At 42.2% G+C, this 23,929-nt stretch overlaps 1 protein-coding gene across 6 annotated transcripts in view; it reads right to left on the minus strand.

The window, feature by feature from the left end:
- Positions 1-272: 272 nt before the first annotated feature.
- Positions 273-23,929, minus strand: part of focad (focadhesin) — a 246,608-nt gene continuing 222,951 nt past the window's right edge. For all 6 annotated transcript variants that reach the window (XM_041186298.1, XM_041186297.1, XM_041186293.1 and 3 more), the window contains 2 exons: positions 19,703-19,778; positions 273-964 (listed from right to left, as the gene is read on the minus strand). In XM_041186298.1, the coding sequence (XP_041042232.1) occupies positions 891-964; positions 19,703-19,778 (150 nt within the window). In that variant the 3' untranslated portion in view covers positions 273-890. The remainder of the gene's footprint in view (positions 965-19,702; positions 19,779-23,929) is intronic.

Genomic DNA, 23,929 nt, shown 5'->3' on the forward strand with positions numbered 1-23,929 from the left:
TTAGCTCACAACAATTAATAATATTTAAATAAGAATTTTAGCAAGAACAGAAACATTTCTCAACTTTACACTCAAAACTACTAACTGCACTGTTCCGAATTGATCAACATGGCCAGAAGTGGCTAGGGACAGGTTTCATTGCTATTTGGACAGCGACTGATCCTTTTGAAAAGAAACTTTAATTGTAGCTCAGTAACAATAAGAAGCATCCATTTGTACACGGCCCATTTCAGTTGATGCACGCAATCTGAAGTAGTACAATGCACAGAATGTTTCAGGATGAAACAGCTTTTAATCATAGTTTGAATCAACATTCACACAAAAGCTTCAAATTTACCAGTTTCTGGACATAAATGAATGTTTTTATTTCATCAATCTGATTTGCAGTGGCATTTCTTTTTTGTAGCCAACAAAATGCTGGCATGAAATGGTTAGAACCACAACACACTCTTACAGAAGCTATTTGTTCAATACTTTAAAGGGCATTCAAATCTTAAAGGGTCAGGGAACAAAACTTCAACCCGTGAGATAAATGCGTCTGCCTTTAAATGTATTCCTTATACATTAGTGATACCTTCAAGAATGTAACAAATCACATTAATATAATTGTAGCTCTATGCACTGTTTGAGGTGATTTGTTTCTGTAAACAAATAGCATAAGATATCTCTGACATAGAGGTGGTATGTGATAGACATGCAAGTTCTACAGCCACTTATGCATTGTCAGTAGCTAACAGCTTGTCTTTCAAGGCTTTGTAATACATTTGGCTTCTTGCTGCGTGAGTGCGTTATCACGTTGGCACTTCCTTTCCATCGGTGGAGTCTTAGCTTGCTGGCGAAGGCAGGCCCCTGCTTAAAACTGATCAGATTAGCCGTCAAAAAATTGGCAGCTACCATCCATATGCGCGAGTCCAGATGGCTTTCTTCCTGTACTCAGGCAAAAATCGCAGTGCCAGCAGCGTAGCTATGCGAAACAGAAGAGGACACTAGTTACATTGCATGAAAGATAAAAGGCACAACTTAACCTAAAACCATCTCCCAAGGTGCGACTGGTCCAATTGGATTGTTTAAGGGTACCAGGGTTAATTAATCAGCACAAAGATGCATATTTTTCAACGTCTGACTAAGTGAAATAAGAGCACACATATTCTAAAAATGAAAAATAGATTACAGTTTAACAACCAAATTTTTACAATATAGTGAATTGATAAGTTCTAAAACATTGGGAGACAGTAATTGTTTGATAATGACTGTTTAATATTAATAAAGTATAAGCTTATTGCATCCAGACATATTCGACATAACAGTAGGTCAGGTTATTTTGCAGTTTCTCGCAAATGTATCAGCATTTTTATTAGGGAGTTACCCAATTTAGCAGAAATACTAGGTTAAACATTGCACACAAACCTTTATACTGTGCAAAATCACACATAATAAATACTTGTTTTATTACTGCAGTTGCTCTGGTTGGTTTCTGCGTCAATAAAACCAGCAGTAAGTTCCACTCCTACAGTCAATAAGTGGTACTTTATTGCACAGATCATTAACCAGCAGTTTACCCTAGAAAACAGCTTGTTTTTGATGAAGTTGAGAGACAATTGATTGCAAGCTCAGAGTTTACATCTGATTTTCAGTGGTATGTAGTCTAAACATGATTTGTAACCAGGCCACAGAGTGGGTTACTTGTGCAGCATTAATCTGTCAAGAATTCTAACTAATTACTCAACCTTCCAAAGCAGATGAATAAACACAGGCAAAATTCCAAAAGAAACCCAGACATTTCTATGAACTCCAAAGACAATCAAGTAGAGGCTCAAAGATGTAAATGTAACACCACAATAAATATTACTCAATTGTAACCAGGTCCACTTCACAATTGCAGCATGCGAGTGACAATGTTCCAGGCAGAATCAGAGTAGGCGACATATCATATGTAACATTTCATACAACATGTCTGAATTTACCACCACAGCCTTCAATACCATTCCGAATCAGATATTAGCCATTTTTTTTAAAAAAGCAGTTCATTGAAACATTAACTGGTTTCACTGGATATTTATATTCTGTACTGGAAAGAAATACTCCCAATCTTCAGTCTCACTTACCAATTAGACCCTGGTATTCGTGGTCCTGTAAGCATAGTCTAATTTCTTCTCAAGGACAATTAGGGATGGGGGCAATAAATGCTGCCCTAGTCAGCGACGCCCACATCCAGTGAAAGAATATAAAAATTGGTACTTCTAATCAGTCATTTTAAATAACAAAATAACTAAGTGACAACCCAAGATTACCTGTCTATTCAGTAACAGCCATGGCATTATACAGTACAACTATCCAACTATATATATTTACAAGTAATCACAAATTTTCATCATTTAATCTGTTCAAAGAACTTCTTCTCAAATGGCATTACCATAATTAGCAATGGTGGCAGTATCGCATTCTATCTCAGTATATTTTAAGAGCCTTTTCTTCTGTCACCAAATCCAAGAAAATGTACATTTGTAACAGTGAATCTAGTTTTGGTGTTGTCAGTTGCCAAGCGTACCAAGAGTGAGGAGTGGATATATTGTGATGCACACAGTATCACCTTTCTGTGGGGCAGGCTTGACAGGCTACAGGGTCCTTTGTCTGTCATTGTTCATAACACCTGCTGCTTGTGCTCATGTATGAAGAGTCTCAGGCCTCTTGGCTGAAGTACAGAAGGATGCCCAACATCCATGTAGCCCCAGCAAGTGGTAGTTATACACCCTAAGGTACTTGGCACTTCACAGCCAGAGGTCAAATCCGTGGAGGAGTAAAAAATAAAGATGGAAGACTGTTTTAAGGGGTTTTGAAGATGGGAGAGATTTCATCAGGAAGAGAGTTCCAAAACATGGAGGCAAGGCTTCTGAAGACTCCACATACAATGAGAGGCTGGGACTGGGGCATGGCCAGGGAGGAAGTACAGTAAACAAATTGGAACAGTATAGAATACAAACAGGGCTGGAGAAAGTTACAAAAGGTGGGGTGGAATTAGGAAGTGGAGGAGGTCATAAACCAGTATGAGAATTGTGAAGTCAATAGGATTTTAATGAAAATGCAATTGTGAAATTGCCATACAATTCCCTCTTGAACTGTGAAAAACACCGCCTAAATCTTATGAGATAATTTTCTGCTTCTGGGACAAATTTTACATTACATATCATACAACCTTATCTGTCAAGCTTCTCTTCTCTCCTTTTCATTACTCAACGTGTTGACTGCTTCCTGGGGTTCTGAGGATGTTAGGAACTCTACAGTACCTCAATCAAGATGCATACTCTTCATATCTGAGCAATGGCAGAAAGTTCTGGAATGTAATTCTAACCAACACCAACAAAAATATGTTAACTGGTCATTGATCTTTTGCTGTTTATGGAGTCCTGCTGTGTGTAAATTAGCTTCTATGTTTTCCCTACATTAAAAAAGTGACTGCAGCTCAAAAGCATTTCGAAACATCCTGAAGATTTGATAGGGTGGTTAAGTAAGTTTACATTTTTTTCCTTTCGATTTAGCTGTGGCGAGGCGGTGGGTGGGGTGAGGATGTGATGATCGAGCCTAATTCCATCCTTAACCGACACCCACATGTGCATTTTCCAGTAAGGGAGCAGCTGGTGGATCACAATCTGTCGTGAAAAATCTGGTTAATTCCTTCCTCTCACCCAGCGGCTGTGGCCAATTACAATGCGCCCCTCCCCTCACCTCATCCACCACCACCAACCATCCAAGACCGTCAGTTAAGCCATCACAGATCAGTGATCAAAGCTGCAACCTTCCCGGGGAGGGGTCTGCCAGATTCTGCCGCCTGCCTTGTTTAGAATATCAAGCCATCAAGGAACCACAAACTCAAAGATCACTTTAACTAACATCCTGATAATCCAGTTGTTGAGGTTGTACCTAATCATGATTCGCAGCTTTAATCTCTGTTGATCAGATTTTCAAACTAGCAGAATACTGTTCTAAGATGTGGTGGTTCATGAAGCCCCCAGGCTGTACTAAGAGTTCCCTCTGCCTGTCAAATAATTGAGTACAAGTAAATCACAGAGCAGTGAAATCAAACTATCAGATATTCATGTACTTGGATCTCTCTTCCAAATAATATCAGAACTCGATAGTAAATCACCTTACCCTTACGCAACTGACCCAGGCCTGTGCTATTTGCAAGTTATTTAGGATCTCATCAGTGAGGGGGCAAATATTAATTGACCGTCTAACATGGAACAATTTAAGCCACAGAGTGTACTGATAATTTGCATCCAGATCAATAGTCACAACCAGCACAAAAACTGACAAAACAACAGAATAATTAACCTTCTCTTGCCTCATTTATATTTTGTACTGCATTCAATTTAATATGAACAACAAGTGACGGGAAATAATGACAGAAAACTGGGTTGTATCATTTTCTGAACTTCTCAATCTGATTACTACCTCGCAATCAATGTCTGGTGTTCATTATTTTTCAAAACAATTCCATATTCTAAACAAATACACCCGCACACATGAATGTGCCAGTATTGTAAGAATATACTTGCTGGGAGATAAAAGCAAGCTTTTAACAATGCTTCATTCTACTAGATTTCAGAAGCAAAATACTAAATTAGCACCTGATTAAACAACAAACAATTCATCCCATTATAAAAGGTCCAGCAGCTGCATCAATAGTTAAAGTATGGGGATAATTTTACCCTAATCCACTCGATAGGAAATGGGTGGGTTCAGGACGGGCGCCTATTCTTCACCTATCTGATTTTACACTGTTGAGTTCAACAGAATGTGAAACTAGGCAAAGTGTAAAATGCAGGGCCCAGGAGAGGGGGTTGCACAAGGTGCAAAACACCAGGGCCCGGGGGCTTTGGGGGGGCCTGGGATCATTATTGCAAATATTGTTGTTGTTGAGTGAGGCCGAGCAGAGAGAGAGAGCTGATCCTGGGCAATCTGCAGTGCTCTCTGGTCTGACAGCGATTCTCCTCCTCCTCTGCCATTGTTTTAATAGGAAGATAGCCAAGTTGAATCGCTTGAGAGAGGAGCAGTGTTTCTATTTACAGTGCTGCAATTTTATCTCGGGAAGGGCATGGGGCTGAATGTTTTAGTGTAAGGCCAAGAAAGAATTGAGCTGTGGTACAACTCCTGACAAGACACCGGGACACAAAACTCATATTTCAGGTTCCTGACAGTGAAATGACATTTAGCCACTACACCAACGTCCCTAAGGCAATGGAAGATGACTGTGATAATGGGGAATTTAGGACACGAGATACAAAGCTTACACTTTTGGCAAAAATCTTGAGGATGGTTTTTTTTGAGTTAATAAAACTCAGAATTTAAACTCTATCCTTTATCGCTTGCCTCACGTGTTTTTTTGACTTGGCAAATTCCAAATACATTACTGGGCCAAACAAGAGGGAGCCCTTACTCTGAATTTAAATATGCTGCATCTGATCTAATAGAGCTTAATGATATTATTACATAACATCCATAGGAAACATGTCATTCATCAGCACATACACAATCTGGTTCAAAGCTTTCAATCGATTCAGAACACGTATTTTTGCATTGTATGTGTATATGTAAATGGTGTGGCATCGTTGTATTGTCGCTGAACGGATAATCCAGAGAGCCAGGATAATGCTCTGGTGAAAACTAAATTTACTGAAAACACCGTCGTGAAGTTCATGAAACCACTGTTGATGTAAAAACCCATCTGGTTCATTAATGGCCTTTCGGGAAGGAAATCTGCTGTCCTTACCTGGTCTGGCCTACATGTGACTCCAGACCCACAGCAATGTGGTTGACTCTTAACTGCCCTCTGAAATGGTCCAACAAGCCACTCAGTTGTGTCAATTTATTAAAAAGTCTAAAAGGGGTGGAACCGGGCAGACCGCCCTGCATCGACCTAGGCACTGGAAATGACAACTGCAAAGTCCTCCTTACTAACACCTGGGGGCGAGTGCCAAAACTGGGGGAGCTGTCTCACAGACTAGTCAGGCAACAGCCTGACATAGTCATACTCACAAAATCATACCTTACAGATAATGTCTCAGACTCCACCATCACTTTCCCTGCTGCAGAGGTGGTGGCACAGTGGTATACATCGACTCCAGACCCCATTGTGTCTCATGGCATCAGGTCAAAAATGAGCAAGGAAACCCGCTGTTGATTACCACGTACTACCACGCACCCCCACCCACCCTTCCTCAGCTGATGAATCGTACTCCTCCATGTTGAATGCCACTTGGAAGAGGGTGGCAAGAGTGCAAAATGTGCTCTAGGTGGGGGACTTCAATGTCAATTACCAAGTATGTCTTGGTAGCACCAAGACAGACCGAAATATCAGAGTCCTAAATGGCATAGCTGCTAGACTGGGTCTGCAGCAGGCGGCGAGGGAATCAACAAGAGGGAAAAACATATTCGACCTCATCCTCACCAACCTGCCTGCCGCAGATGCATCTATCCATGACAGTATCAGTAGGAGTGACCACCGCATATTTTTTGTGGAGACAAGCAGCGAGATTTTCTGCACCCATCCGCTGCCGCGATCTTCCGGTCCCGCCATAAGTCATTGGACTTCTGGCTGGGGCACCACCTTGCTCACAGTGGGTCCCACCATCACAGGGCTGGAAAATCCAGGCCAAGGTCCCATCTTCACATTGAGAATAGCCTCCATCATGTTGTGTGGCACTACCACTGTGCTAAATGGGATACATTTTGAACAGATCTAAACAGATCTAGCAACTCAAAGCTGGGCATCCATGAGATGCTGTGGGCCATCAGCAGAATTGTACTCAACCTCAATCTGTAACCTCATGGCCCGGCATATCCCCCGCCCTGTCATTACTGCCAAGCCAGGGGATCAACCCTGGTTTAACGAAGAATGCAGGAGGGCATGGCAGGAGCAACACCAGGCATACCTAAAAATGAGGTGTCAACCTATTGAAGCTATAACACAGGGCTACTTGCATGCCAAACAACACAAGCAGCAAGTGATAAACAGAACTAAGCAATTCCACAGCCAATGGATCAGGTTTAAGCTCTGCAGTCCAGTCACATCCAATCGTGAATGGTGGTGGACAATTAAACAACTTACTGGAGGCGAAGGCTCCACAAATAACCCCATCCTCAATGATGGGGGAGCCCATCAGTGCAAAAGATAAGGCTGAAGCACTTGCTACAATCTTCAGCCAGAAGTGCGGAGTGGATGATTCATCTCGGCTTCCTCCAGAGGTCCCCAGAATCATGGATGCCAGTCTTCAACCAATTCGATTCACGCTACATATCATCAAGAAACAGCTGAAGGTACTGGATACAGCAAAGGTTATGGAACCTGACAACATTTGGGTAATAGTATTGAAGACTTGTGCTCCAGACCTTGCTACGCCCTTAGCAAAGCTGTGCCAGTACAGCTACAACACTGGCATCTACCCAGCAATGGGGAAAATTGTCCATGTATGTCCTGTACACAAAAAGCAGGACAAATCTAACCCAGCCAATTACCACCACATCAGTCTACTCTCGATCATCAGTAAAGTGACGGAAGGGGTCATCAACAGTGCTATCAAGCGGCACTTGCTTAGCAATAATCTGCTCACAGATGCTCAGTGTGGGTTCTGCCAGGGCCACTCAGCTCCTGACCTCATTACAGCCTGGGTTCAAACATGAACAAAAGAGCTGGAACTCCAGCGAAATTGGAGTCAATGGGAATTGGGGGAAAACTCTCTGCTGGTTGGAGTCATATCTAGGAAGGTGGTTGTGGATCATCTCAGTTCCAGGACATCACTGCAGGAATTCCTCAGGGTAATGTCCTAGGCACAACCATCTTCAGCTGTTTCATCAATGACCATCCTTCCATCATGATGTCAGAAGTGGGGATGTTCATTGATGATTGCACAATGTTCAGCACCATTTGTGACTCCTCAGATACTGAAGCAGTCTGTGTCCAAATGCAGCATCCAGGCTTGGGCTGACAAGTGGCAAGTAGCATCTGCGCCACACAAGTGCCAGGCAATGGCCATCTCCAACAAGAGAGAATCCAACCATCGCCCCTTGACATTCAATTGCATGACCAATGCTAAATTCCCCACTGTCAGCATCCTGGGGGTAAACATTGACCAAAAACTGAACTGGACTAGTCATATAAATACTGTGGCTATTACAGCAGGTAAGAAGCTAGGAATCCTGTGATGGTTAACTCACCTCCTGATTCCCCAAAGCCTGTCCACCATCTACAAGGCACTAGTCAGGACTGTGATGGAATATTTTCCACTTGCCTGGATGAGTGCAGATCCAACAACACTCAAGAAGCTTGACACCATCCAGGACAAAGCAGCCCACTTGATTAGCACCCCTTCCACAAACATTCACTCACTCCACCATCGACACACAGTAGCAGCAGTGTGTACTATCTACAAGATGCATTGCAGGAATTCACCAAGGCTCCTTCAACAGCATCTTCTAAACCCATGACCCCGCCATCTAGAAGGACAAGAGCAGCAGATACATGGGAATACCAGCACCTGGAAGTTCTGCTCCAAGCCACTCACCATTCTGACTTGGAAATATATCGCTGTTCCTTAACTGTCGCTGGATCAAAATTCTGGGACTCCCTCCCTGACAGCACTGTGGGTGTACCTACACCACATGGACTGCGGCAGTTCAAGACAGCAGTTCACCACCATCTTCTCAAGGGTGATTAGGAATGGGCAATAAATACTGGCCTAGCCAGCAACGCTCACATCCCATGAATGAACAATTTCATTTTAAAAAACATATGAAGGGGATATCTGGGAGTTTCAGTACTGGACATGCATTCCTTAACATAATGCTGAATAAATACCAAGTAGACCAATTAAGGTAAGGTTCTGCTCCATGTCGGTGAAGAGCAAGTTCAGCATTTTTTATAAAAGTGGAGGGGCGCAGAGAGAGACAACGAGAGTGAGAAGGGGCTGAGGGCAAAGGAAGCATGAAGGAATCAGACAAAAGCAAGGGGTTGGGGGGCATAAGGAGGGAGAGGGGGAGAGGCAGAGGGGGATATGTAGAGGCAATCAATCCCTGAGGGCTAAAAATCCTGCAGACTGCAGGGCATCTGATCCCCTGTTGGCAAGTAGCCATTCTTTTTCTGAAAGATTTGACCTGTTAAGGACATTTGCCTATTGGAATGATAAGGTGCTATTTTGATTTTCTGCAGACAGGTGCCCTCTTCCCCAATATTAAAGGATCCATATTATGTGATGTTAAGTCCCAGCCAGAATGGAAATGATAGGGCCATTCCCCTATCAATCACACCTGGAGTCCCCAATTCTCTAAGTAACTAGGCTTGATTTGATGCACCTAACTTGTATCAGGTAGCTATCCTTCATTTATTGCATTTTGCTGGAGAAATAATCCAGAAGACAAGAGTCGGGATTAATGGGTCTTTTTCAGGTTGGAAAGATGTAACTAGTGGAGTGCAACAAAGATCAGTCCTAGGGCCTCAATTATTTACTATCTACATTAATGATTTGGAGGAGGGGGCAGAGCGTAATATATCCAAATTTGCTGACGATACAAAAATAGTTGGGAGGGCACGTTGTGATGAGGGACATAAGGAATCTGCAAGGGGATATAGACAGGTTGTGTGTGGGCAAAAGCTTGGCAGATGGAGTTTAATGTAGGAAAGTGTGAAGTCATGCACTTTGGTAGGAAGAATCAAAAGGCAGACTATTATTTAAATGAAACGAGGCTCCAAAAAAGTGCAGCACAGAGGGATCTGGGCATTCTTGTGCATGAAACACAAAAAGTTAGCATGCAGGTGCAGCAAGTAATTAAGAAGGTTAACAGAATTTTGGCCTGTATTGCTAGGGGGTTGGAGTTTAAAAATTGGGAAGTGTTGTTACAACTGTACAGGGTGTTGGTGAGGACGCACCTGGAGTACTGTGTAGTTTTGGTTTCCGTATTTAAGAAAGGATATACTGGCTTGGAGTTCAAAAGAAATTCACTAGGTTGATTCCTGGCATCAAGGGGTTGACTTATCAAGAACAGCTAAACTGGTTAGGCATTTATTCATTAGAGTTTAGAAGAATGAGGGTTGATCTTATTGAAACGTACAAGATTCTGAGGGGATTTGACATGGTAGATGTTGAGAAGATGTTTGCACTAGTGGGGGAGTCTCAAACTAGGGGACATAGTGACAGAAGAAGAGGTCACTCATTTAAAACTGAGATGCGAAGGAATTTCTTCTCTGAGGGTAGTGAATGTCTGGAATTCTCTGCCTCAAAGTTGTGGAAGCTAGATCACAGAGTATTTAAAGAGGAGGTAGATAGAATTTTTGAAATAATGGGGAGTTGACGGCTGTGAGGAGCTGGCACAAAAGAGGAGTTGAGGCCTGGGGCAGATCAGCCATGATCTTATTGAATGGCGGGGCAGGCTTGAGGGGCCGAATGGCCTACTCCTGCTCCTATTTCTTATGTTATGCTGCATACTGTTAACTTTGCTCAGGAGTTCAAAGGCTCCCAAGTCCTGCCCTGTCTCCATCTCGCTAGCTGACACAGAAGAGTCAGTATTCTGTTGGAATATTAAAATAACCCCTTCACTGAGTTTATGGATGTCATCAACTGCCTGGCACCTGGCAGACAGAGATCTCTCCCTTTCTCACTTCTGGTGGCAGAGTGGTAATCTAGCAATTTTGGGCACATACTTAATCAAGGATACAATGCTGCTGTATTCTCATCTGTGCAACCAACAAGGATCAAGGGTGGAGAGTGCACAGCCTATCAGAGGTGGGAGGTATCTCAAACTGCTACAGTGTAGCTCAAACAGCCTGAACCTGGGCTGTCCTCAATGCAACCACAAGACCTATGTAGACTTGAATGAGGGGTCAGTTGGGAATGTCTCACCCTGATCAAGGTGAGAGAGAGTTCAGTGCACCCAAATATTAAATTGTGGACATAGATATGTTGGGTAAAGTACTGACCCCATCCAGGTACTGATGCAGTTGAAACTGCAGTTGGTGACATCCATAAACTCAGTGAAGGGGTTATTTTAATATTCCAATAGAATACTGACTCTACTGTGTCAGCTAGCGAGATGGAGACAGGGCAGGACTTGGGAGCCTTTGAACTCCTGAGCAAAGTTAACAGTATGCAGCATAACATAAGAAATAGGAGCAGGAGTAGGCCATTCGGCCCCTCAAGCCTGCCCCGCCATTCAATAAGATCATGGCTGATCTGCCCCAGGCCTCAACTCCTCTTTTGTGCCAGCTCCTCAAACAACCAGGAACTGTTACAGATAGAGGAGGCAGTGGCGTAATGGTATCACTGGGCCGGTAATCCAGAGACCCAGGGTAATGCTCTGCCACCAGGGTTCAAATCCCATCATGGAAGATTGTGGAATTTGAATTCAGTAAAAGTCTGGAATTAAAAGTCTAATGATGACCACAAAACCACTGTCCATTGTCATAAAAACCCATCTGGTTCACTAATGTCCTTTACGGAAGGAAATCTGCCATCCTTACCTGGTCTGGCCTACATGTGACTCCAGATCCACAGCAATGAGGTTAACTCTTAAAATGCCCCCTGAACAAGGGCAATTAGGGATGGGCAATAAATGCTGGCCTAGCCAGTGACACCCACATCCCATGAACAAATAAAAAAAAAGATAGGAGTGTGTAAGTGGGGAAAGAGGCAAGAGAGGAAATGCTGGAGTGGGATCGAAGCAGCAGAGGAGAGGCTCCATGAGTGGCAGCCCGAACACAGGGCAGTGTCTGGCTCCGGGTAGACAATCCTGGGGCCTTGGACACCCCCACTCCCTTTATCTTCTGGTCCCAGTGTGAGAGGGAGGCTGTGAGCACAGTGACAGCTGTGGAATGGAAACCCAGAGTCGGTTTGCCAAGGTAGCTAAGCTGGGGTGGGGTTCCTGTAGAATGGATAGAATATGTATCCTCAGCAACTCATCCTTCCTACCCTCTCCAGTGACAGCAGAGTATGGTTCCGCTTGGCTTCTCTCTCTCTCTGTGGCCCCATCTCATCAGCGACATGGCGGGTTTGACAGGCAGAGGTGAAACAGTGAGCCACCTCATTGGCCGCTCCTGCCCCAAGAGGGAGGGGGGAGCTCAGGCAGCAGGAAGTGAATGGGAACGACCCCTCTCTTCCTCCCCTCCCTTCTCCAACTCCCCCACAATGAAACAATGTGAGCTTCAGCATGGAGATGGTCTTTCTTTTTGAAACAGAACAGATAGTTGAAATATATAAAACAAAATCTGAAAGGTGTTCTTGCAATCTGGATTGTAAGTGTTGAATCTATCCCCCAAATATGAATTTACTGTTCTAATGAAAGGTCATCAACCCAAAATGTTAACTGTTTCTCTCCACAGCTGCTGCCTGGCCTGCTGAGTTTGTCCAGCATTTTTGTTTTTTAGTTCCAATTTCCAGCATCTGCAGTATTCTGCTTATGAATTTACTGTCACTGTGTAAGGTGACAATACAATATGCTAACGAGGCAGCCACTGAAATCAGTGTTATCGTCTGCACATTATTTTGAATAACTAATGGGATGTTTTCATGCCAAATTAACAATATTGCATAATGCTGTTAAGATAAAATGTGCACTCTCTGGTTTGTTTAATAGTCATGGTGGGATCACCTATAGGGTGCACACAAACTAACACTGCATTATATTGTTGCTGCTCTTAATATTAATGGCCCATACTGCATTTTTATTGGATGATATTTGTAACCAGATGTCAACAATGGGCACAATAATTTTACTAGGACCTTATGTGATTGTTTGGTGAATTCATTGGTGAATCTTGAAAGGGGAAAAAGCCAGGCATATCTGAGGGGGACGGTCCACCAGGGAAGGTACCTGGAAACAGGAGAAGTGCCAGGATCCATGGTTCTCTTCCTGGCCCTGGTAAAATGAGCATCCAACTCAAGACCACCTGTTTCCCGCTCAGCGGATTAGGTTAAAATTAGCCCTATAGTTCCCAACAAATACATAACTCAATAAATATAGGTCAGATCCCACTTGGTATTATTTTAAAGAAAAACATCTTGCAGATAGTGCAAAAGCCCCTGGCAGTGCAACACTACCAGAAAGTTACGAGTTTGAACATTTAAATGGACCCCTCCTCACTGGTGAGTTCTGATTATTTTCAGCCCCTTTTAAGCACAGGAGCTCTTCATTCTGAGAGTGGAAAAAAGGGTGAAAAAAATGATATTCAGAAATGGAGAGATATCTTCTATCATGGGTGGTTAGGACTGCAGGCATGAGGAATCTGCAGTCAGGGTCCTCAATCTCCCAGTTAATTGAGCGTAGGAACATTTTGGGGGAAACTACCAATTGAATACAAAAACTCTGGGGCAGGAACTGAAGATATTAATTGGTGCACCCACAGTCTGCTGACAGCAGCCTCAGATTATTGAAGGCACAGGAAAATCTAGTTTTTGTCACTACAGATAAATAGCTTGTTAAATCATGTTTATTTACCTCGATGGTTATAACCGGAGGTTTTCCCTCTGGTTTGTTACAGGATTTGATAAATTTTAAGTGCAATTAAGGCACATCTTTGCCAAATAATTGCAAGATGAAGAAAATTAATGAGCACAACTAGGCTATCAAACCTGCTCTGTACACGAAGAACCTATTCTCCATTGCTATGCTTCACTTCCACTGGCACAACATGATATGGGTGGTCTTGGCATCTGACCAGAAGGGCTTATATGCTCACATTGGAATGCAGCGAACAGCACTGATTATTTCATGCCATTGTACATGAATGCTTTGTGCATGCGTGACCATAGTAAATACCAGATGATGTTTGACCCCGATTTTCAGCTTTCAATGTTATTTTAATAAGGGATATATTCTTTATACATGGAGACCATGGGATGGGGCAGGGATGGGAGAAAGACGCATTCTGAAAGACACATTCGTGCCTCACCCTCTAAAGGTGACGAGCTGCCATATGGGTAGCGGATTGGGTAAAGAAAAAATCTCCAACAGACCAACATAAAAGAAAAACTTGGTGTGTGGACCTGGTTCCAGAGTTTAGTTCTAATGCTTAGTGATAACTATAATATTGAAAAAGAAAAGTTTAAAAATTAGCTTTCTGCTTTAATCTCAAAAATGGCTGCAGTTGGTAACACAGCAATAAAATACTTCAGATGCTGGAAATCTGAAATAAAAACAGAAAATGCTGGAAGTACTACACAGGTCAGACAACATCTGTAAAGAGAGAAACAGAGTTAGCATTTCTACTCTGTGAGCTGTGTCAGAACTGGGAAAAAGTTTTAAAATGTAATGGATTTTAAGCAAGTGAAAGGGGGGAGGGTGGGACAAAGAAGAAAGGGGAAAGTTTACGATTAAATGGAAAGCAGGAGACACAGCAGGGCTGAAGGGAGGCCTTGAAGAGAAGCAAGATCAAAGGGAGTAACGGGACAAGAAAAGAAACAAAAGGTGTGTCTGGAGGAGGTGCAAATAGCAGAATCATGAACATCTGGCATTCTGGCACTGGGGGCAGACAGTGAAGCGGAGCTGAGACCATAACCAGATCAGCCATGAACTTATTAAACGGTAAAGCCGGCTCAAAGGGCCAAATGGCCAATTCCTGTTCCTATGTCCCAAAGCAAAACAAAAGAACAACAGAGAAAAGCCAAAACCAGCAAAGAAAAGGGAAACAAAATGTGGGCAGAGGTTATCTATAATGGTTGAATTTAATGTCGCGCCTGGAAGGCTGTCAAGTGCCTAATCGAAAGTTTGAGGTGCTGTTCCTCAAGCTTCCATTGAGCTTCACTGGAACACTCCAGGAGGTGAAGGACAGAAAGTAAGAGTAAGGCGGAGAATTAAAAATGACAGGTCAGTGGATGCTCGGAGTCACACTTGCAGACTGAATGGTGATGTTCCGGAAAGTGGTCAATCAATGTTGTTTGGTCTCTCCAATGTAGAGGAGACCGTATCGTAAACAGCGAAATTGAAAAAGTAAAATGCTGTTTCGCCTGGAAGGACTTTGTGGGGCCCTGAACCGTGAGTTGGGTGGAAGTAAAGGGGCAGGTGTTGCATCCCCTGTGTTTGCATGGAAATGTGCCTAATGTGTGTGTGTGTGTGTGTGTGTGTGTGTGTGTGTGTGCGTGCGTGCGTGCGTGCGTGCGCGCGCATGCGCGCGCGCTGTGGTGGTCACAGAAGAATGGTCCAGGGTGTCACAGAAGGAATGATCCCTGCAGAATACTAAAAGGGGAGGGAAAGACGTGTTTGGTGGCATCACGCTGAAGGTGGCAGAAATGGTACAGGACTATCTGTTGTATATGGGAACTGGTGAGCTGGAGGGTGAGGACAAGGGGAGCCGTATAATGGTACTGGGAGGGAGGAGAAGGGGTGAGAGCAGAATTGTGTGAAATAAGCAGATATGGTTGAGGGCCTTGTCAACTACAGTGGGATCGTGTTTGCATGGGGTGGGGGTTGCTGAGGAAAAGGAAAAGATTACAGAAGTGCTAGCACGCAAGGTTCCATCAACAGACAAGACAGAGAAGTTGGAAGAATGGAATACAGGAGGCAGGATGAGAGGTAGCTGTGAGAATCAGAAATAAAAACAGAAAATGTTGAAAATACTCAGCAGGCTAGGCAGCATCTATGGAGAGAGAAACAGAGTTAATGTCACTTTTGATCCTAAATATATGACAAAGAGGCTAGGTCTGGTGTTCCTTCATTCTGGAATACTGGTTAGGCAAATGGAATCCTCCCACTGACGGAAAATAATCAGTGTAGGTCCTTGCCTACTCTCTCAGTATTTTGATGCAAATCTGTTACACTGTTTTATTATGCAACCAGCGTTCCACCACTGATATGAGGAGAACATAATTACACTGCCTATTGGCATCACTGTGAAGCAAGGGCTCCATGGATGCAGGCTCAAGGCACAGACACACACAAAGCTGTTTACCTGCCTCTGATTGGGGTCAGTTTTCCCCCAGCTACAGACTTGCAGGACAGTTGATGCTCTTCAGCCAGCTGAAGCTGTTGAATAGAGACTACCCGAGTTTGACTTTTTAAAAAGGTAGGTTAGAAGATGCAAAGTCAGCTGTTGCAGGTAGAGTTCTGATGGAAGAGTCATTGACCTGAAATGGTAACTGCTTTTCTCTCTCTCTCCACAGAGGCTGCCTGACTATTTCCAGCATGTTCTGTTTTTATTTCAGATTTTCAGCATCTGCAATATTTTGCTTTTGCACCATTGCAAGTTATCTGGTTTACAAGGTATCAACTACCCTGAACCTATGCTATCAGTGCATCCCAAGTCTTGATGTGGCCTATTCTTGCTGCTATAGTACTGTGGTCACCTTAGTGTGGGCTAGGGAATTTGGAAGCACATGTAGTCTTGAGTAGCAGATTAATACTTCTAGATGTTCACTGGTTTTATCACCAGCAGCTCCCTTGACTCATCCAGCAATGATTCAGAGCAAAAATATACCGCGTTAACATTTGAGGAACCATGAAATGTGAATGGCATGCTGAATAATTCAGCATGCATTAAATTGCATTTCTTCCGAGTATTATCCTGAGACATAAAACTCAACCCAGTGTGTGGTACGGCTCATTTAACAATGTGTGGTCCATGGCTGACTAGTTTATTTTCTTCTCTGTCTCAAGTTACAGAAAGTTATACATGTAACGCCTGACTTTATTTCAGCTTTGTATGAATCTAGATATTCCTGATGAAGTAACAGCTGTCTGCAGCATGAAGGCATTCAGGCTGGATCCTCCTTTTCACGGCAGCAAAGTGGTGGAACCTCCACCTGCTGCTGTCCAACACAACTCCAAGCTGTTTTTCTGTTTATACTTTTTTTTTTTTATTTCTCTCCCTCCGTGGATGTGGCCCCTCTAACTTTTCCCAACTCTGATGAAAGGTTACAGGCCTGAAATGTTAACTTTGTTTCTCTCTCTACACAGATGCCGTTTAACCTGCTGAGTTTTTCCCCAGCATTTTCTGGGTTTTATTTCAGATTTCCTGCATCCGCAGTGTTCCGCTTTTCCAAGGTTGGCGATCATGTTTTAAGCAGGGCGGGCTGCTGTTTGGCTGGATGAAGTTGCAGCTCACCAGGACTGATTGTCAGATAAGCTGTTTGAACGCAGAGGCAGGGAAAGGTTGAGACAGGCATTGGAGAGGTGGAGTTGAATGTTGAAGGCTTACAGGCGGAAGCAACCCTTTGCAGATGATTCCACCAAGGAACAGTATGTAAATAAAGAAGGGGAAGGGGGCCAAGGAAAGATCATTGATGGGCTCCAGAAATGACAAGAGAAGCTATTGATGGAGACGCTCTGGCTACAATTGCATAGTTAATAGAAAGCCAAACAAGACCAGTCCCAATAAGTTGAATAACAGAGAAGAATGAGCAAGGGTCATATGTCATGGTCAAAGTTACAGAGGATGTCATCTATAACTCTGACTGTGGTTGCTACAGTGCTGCAGCAGGCTAGAACCCTAACTGGACAGAGTCAAACTTGGAGGAGATGTGGGGAAGATAGGTATTTGAATGGTGACAGCACTTTCAAGGACTTGAGAGGAAAGGGGGTTGAAGACGGGGTTGTAGTTCGCAAAGACATAGGGATCATGGGTGGATTTTCTTCAAGGAGGGGATGGTGACGACAGATTTGAAAGGGAGGAATGCAGACCTGAGGGGAGACACGAAAGTATGGATGCCAGGAAGGGAAGTTGGGTGGCCAGCAGCATCTCAAAGCCAGGGGGTGAGGGAGTGCCTGAACAAAAATGACAACTGCAGATGTATAACTGTGCCAAAAAAAAGGATTAAGATTAAAATGCTTGAGAGGGCATTTTTAAAAATATTTTTAATTCTTTATTTTTTAGAAGAAAAATAATTTTAAAAATAGTCATAATGAGTAACCATGCAAAAATAAAGTTTACAGTACAGCAGTTTTAAGTGATCTGGAGGAGACCTTTATCCTGAGATGGACACAGAAGGAAACGGATTTGGAAGTGGATAGGGAGGTGCGAGTGCTGAGGTACAAGAAAATGGCCGGAGATGGTCATATCAGTGACCGGAGATCATGGGAGTAGAGAGAAGGTCGGGAGGCCATTGTAGGTGAGTTTACATGGACGGAGAGGTTTAGGTTGGTCTGAAGAGCAGTGAGTTCAGAAGAGAGAGTAAACGAGCTGAGATCCAGATTGGGTTCACTAAGGATGATAAGTTGCTCAGTGCAAAGGCCCAGGGGGATATCTCGGAGAAATTTTGGCTGGGGCCCGGACAGCAGACAATGAGGATTTTAAAGGAGACAAGAATTCTGGGACAAGGTGAGATGCTTGAGGAAGTAGGTACCAAAGCAGTAAGAATGTCTAAGCTGTGACTTGGTGATAAGGGCCACACTGTCACGGTAGGGGATAGATGGAGGTTCTTCGGTAAGGGGCAAGGCATTCATACCAATTAGCTAAGTTTCATTCAAAACCAGATTGTCAATATGATCATTCATGGTAAGATAATGAAAGGCAAAAGCATGGTTTGAGTGAACAGACATTCTGAAGGAAGAAATGTGAATGTTTGTTGATCTGTCAGAAGAGTCCAAGAGTGCTGAGTTGTGATGCAGTGGGACAGCAAGAGGGTTAGCGGCATTGGCCCCAAGGGGGCACACTGGTTTAGAAAGTTGGCAACAAGGATGAGGAAGTTAGGGTTCCTTCCCATGAGAAGGCAGTGATGGTTGGCCCAATTGGCTCTGGAGAATATATTGGTAGGACAGTTTGAAGGCAGAGCAGTTGAGGTGGGAATTAGGGGTGGGAAAATTATCCAAGGGTCAGAGAGAAGTAAAGAAAGAAAAAGATCAAAACAATAGACTCAGGTCTAAAATGACAGCTAAAATGTACATGAAAATGGACACAGAGGGAATTCAAATTAAATAGGCATGATAGAAATTAAGAGACATAAGTTTTGGTCACAAACAGCAGCCATTTTCACAGTCCCTTGTACCACATGGATCAAAAATCGCTTCACAACTAACATCAATAAACACTACAAGTGTGGTTAACCAACTGTCAGCCTACCTTCACTTGATCGACAATGTCATCAAGAGAGCTTTGTATATTGACTAATCCTTTGACACAAAAACTCCTTTATGGATGCAGTCATTCGAGGATTTTTTTAAAAAAATTAATTTACCCTGTTTAAGTTAAAATTATATAACCAAACGCTAACAAAAATATCCTCCATTTGATACACAAAGCAGCTCAGTTTCTATAACAATGAGCAAACGTCAGCATTTCCCAAGTTTACTTAACTTTGTTCTCCTGGAGTTAAGACAACTCTTCCTTTGTGCCGTTGGTCCAAAACCACAGCCATGTTACTGCAATGAAACAGCCCTAATCATAGCTAATGGAGCTGTACCGAGAGTCATGGGACTCCTCCCCAACAATAGCATTGCCAGAGCAGCCCCTTAGCAACAAGATATAAGATCAAGCCATAATCTTACTAACAATTTTTTGGATAGGATACTGGAAAGGAAGAGCAAATCCTTCGAACCAAAAAAAAATCAAGCTGCCAGCCTTGCTCTTCAACACTACACAGAGCTAGAGAAACTGACCCCAAAATGACATAAACATAATTTAAATATTAGGCTAAAGGATTAACTATCTAGTGTGAATTAAGAACACACTGTCTCCAAATGCTTTGTTAAGGATGTCTAAGATTTTAGGTAAAAACAGTAATAATACCTTTGATTATATTCAACTTATCCAATGATAATGCTTCATGTGGACTTTCTGCTATGGTAAACAGCCAATCAATGAACTGCAATGGAAACAGAAATATAAAACTCAATGCAAGATTCTGATCATCATAATGCATCAAGCAGCTTTTCTATGAACTGGCATTTACTCTAGTGCTGTGGAGTTATTTTTAATAGTTTTTAGTTTTGTGTGTGTAAATAGCACTTTTTAAAAAAATTCTGAAGCAATGCTTACCATGCTGCCTCAATTTATTCAGTTATTTCCAAGGAAATATAAAGAACAGCAGTAGAAGTTTATTTTCTGGGGACGCAATAATTGGGGATTTGAGTTTCAAAATTTACTGGTCCATAGAAATGAGCTGCTGCTTTCCAATAATAATAGACGAATAATAACCAAGAATAGACATTTTACTTGAATTCTTTCTGTATTATATACGATGTTATACCGCCTGATAAATCTGATGTGCAGACTTGTGTGTAGTCCTTGTAAATCTAAAACTTACTTCATGCTCAAACCTAACTATTTATTATACTCACCTTTGATTAAGTCTTCCCAGCTCCATTACCAGCTAAGTGCTGCTGCACTTCAATTTTCTTCACTCACCTCTGAACCCAAACCACCTCCCCCCACCCCCAGCACTGTCTTCAAGTTCAGTGGTGATCTTCTTCACAGGGCCAACTGTCTGAAGCCTCTTCCCTGACTCTCCCTCCCATCATCAATCCCATTCCTCTACTTTTCCTCATTTCCAATCATCTCTGAGGAAAGCCCCTCAGAAAAAAAATACAAGGAGTGCTTTAATAAACTTACGGCCAGTTCTTGGGTCACAGCCAGGTACACAGCCATGAATCTTTTCTTAAGGGCACATTTCTACAAATGGATTTACCAGTACTGAGTCAGGAGCCAGGTGTAAAGTGTTTAGTACGTTTACCCTGTAAATTATATCAACATACAATAGGAAACTACAGTTAAAGCATCTTAAATAATTATAACAGAATTCCTGACTTAAAGCTGAGAAACCTGCTGGGGGTGGGAGAAATGCACTGGGTAGCAGCCAACTCTGGGACAAAACGGGTGGTGCCTATACCCCTTTGACACCATAAAGACTTTCCCCACTACCCTACAAAATATTTCCAGCCCCTAAAATAGACACCTTTTTATCCTGCACCCTCCTCCCTATCTCCATCAATCCTCCCAGACCACAAAACGTCTCTCTAGTTACCTCAGAGTTTCACAGTCTGCTCCCTAGCCATTAGGTACTATTCAACCACTGCTACAATATCCAGTGACCTTCTCACTGATTCACCAATTACAGTACCCCCCTCCATCTTCCGAATCCCAAATCTATGCACTCCCTTTCCCAATGCTCCCATACATTCATTATCCTCAACATACACCTTCCATTGCTCTCATATACCCAAGACATTACTCTCAAGGCTGCAATATGCCACAAGCTATTCTTTAGCATCCCTTACCCAGAACTCCCAAACCCAACAACTACACTCCTCAACTCTTGCTCATCCCAAAACCACTCTCCCAAATCACCACCACTTTTAACATCAGTGCCAGTACACTCCCAACACACCAGACTCGGATCCCAAAACTCCTCACACTATTTCCTCCACAATATGCCATTACTTTTGTACTCCTCTCTTCCCCCAACACTGCTTGGACCACTCTTCCAACATTACCAAGCCATATGACCTCCACCCCTTTCTCAATATTTCTACAATCTGGGATAGTATCTTTACCATGTTTCTCTGAATATCAGCTTTTAAGAAAAAAGTAATACATAGAATTGAATGCGTAATGAATATTCAAATTGGAGATTTTTTTTTAAAAAAAGGAACAAAGCTCATCTGTTGATGATCTGGTGAGAACCTGGTTTCCAGTGGTGTTGTCAGGAGTTAATACCTTGCAAAGCCATTTGTAAAATTGGAGAAGCATCTTGAATTCTTCAATGGAAACTACAGCGTTCAAAGACAATATACCTGAAAGTGGAGGCTACAGGCATCACACCTTCAAATGTCACCTGACTGTAGGACGGAAATAAATGATTTGCTAAAACAAGACCTTAACTGTCTGGTATTAAATGTGCATTAATAAATAACAAAACACATCCACAAGGAATGGGCAACTGGTAGAGAACTGAGCAATTAAATCTCTCAATTCCTTTTTAAAGCAGCACGACTTACCTTTTCTGCCGAAACTACAATTCACTAAGCTGCAGGTACAGCAAAGTCAGCTAAATTGCTAAGATAATTGTTTCACATGGCTTTGTGTGTGTCAGAATGATGAGTCAGAGCAATTGTAATTTTCACTCTGCTCTTACTGATCTACAACACCCAGATTAGGCAGTAATAACCCAAGTCATATAAAAACTGGAAAAAAAAGGATGGCAATGTTCTAGCTGCTGTGGTGAAAGAGTAGGTGAGAGAAATATATTTAAAATTTATATATTCAAAATTTATATATTCAGCAATTAACTATGGTATCTGTAATTTAGCTGCTAAAATTGTGCAGTTGGTGCTGATGGGAACTTTGCTGAACTTCAGCATTGTTGTATAAATGCTGCATTCTTTATGAGAAAATAAATGAGTTCTGTACTATTTTGGAAGATCAATAAATATAAAGAGAAAATTTATGTGAAAAAAAATCACTTTTTTTAACGACTTACTTAATTATGCAGGCTCTGTTTTTGGCAATGAACTGCGTCTGCATTGGCTGGGCTATGTAGGATTCCTCGTTATAATTCACAGGGGTATGTTAATAGCTGACTGACAACTTCACTCCATTTAACCACCTTGGTTTCATCTCCCTCTTACCCAACAAAGTTGTCCTCCTGGGATAACAAGGGGTCTGGAGTTGCAGCCTGGTCTGCACGAGCATTAGAGTACAATTGGTGAGATGCCAGAAAGGGACAGATAACGTATACTCATCATATCGATGGAAGTGTCAGGATTGAACTTCCAGGATTTAAAAAAATAAGCTTTAAAAGCTTTAAAATAAGCTTTAAAAAGAACTGACTGTTGAATTTTTTGTGTCTAAGGATGATAGAACTGTGAGGTCCTCACCGCACTTTACACTGCTGCTCCAGACACACATGCAGCATGCGTAGAACCAGGTACCAGGCAGTGAACACACAAGGTCCATTTATTGCATATGTTCAAGTAAACAACCAGTAAACAGGCTCCCTACACTATCATAGGTTGCCAAATATCCATAGATAATTTATTTACAGGTCTTAATATCCAGAAGGAAAAATTGGAACGAGGTTGCTAAACAGTGAGGCTGGTCAGCCCCGAAATCTTTTATGTGGAGTTCTGAAAAATATTAAAGAGGAAGGCTAAGTTGGATAAGTAAGTTCTATTAAAAAGGGTCAAAGCAGAAGACTCAACTCTCGAGGGCATTGGCAGAAACAGTTCTTGTATGGATTTCCAACAGGATATCGGCAATCTGGTTACTTTAGGCAGTTAAATGAAAAAAAAAAATACCTGTGCTCCAAAAAAAAAGACAATTGTTTTGAATATTCTGATTTTGCATCAGTTGTTAGTTTGTGACTGGTAGTTTGTGACTGATAGCTTTGTAAAACAAAAAAGGAATAACTAGTTGATAGGTAAGTTTTCCTATCATTCTAGTCAATACAACTGTTGAGCCTTTCAGAATATTTAACTTAACTATTTACTTAATCCAATCCAATTTTCACTCTACAGACATTCAACATCTTTCAGACTCAACAGCCAGCATAGCTGCGATAGTCTTAACTGGATGGGAATACAGGAAATTTAAATAAATTCTAGAACACCCTTGCAATAATAGCACTGTAACTACCTGACAGGAGTGGTCTATATAAAAATGATAAAAGGCTGGCTGTGCAATTTGAATAAAGTCTCTGTACAGAGACAGACTGAATAACAAGAGTAGGTTATGGTCACCTCAGGAGTACAGGTATTTAGCACATTATATTGATGACCATTAAATATTCTACTCATAGGAACATTTCAACTGAAAAAAGTTAATTTTAAAGCACAGGAAAATTGATAGAAGTTACTCATGGTGTGGTAATATAATTCCAACATATGACAAGAATAGACAGAAATTGTTAGCAATCTGATATATAACTACAAATCTCGAATAAAGCATGAGCACAATACTTTAAAAAAATCATTTAGCCAGAGTTCTGATCGCAATGCAGTGTCCTCTACTGGAAAGTGC

This window comes from Carcharodon carcharias, chromosome 4, assembly GCF_017639515.1.
Source record: "Carcharodon carcharias isolate sCarCar2 chromosome 4, sCarCar2.pri, whole genome shotgun sequence".
NCBI lineage: Eukaryota > Metazoa > Chordata > Chondrichthyes > Lamniformes > Lamnidae > Carcharodon > Carcharodon carcharias.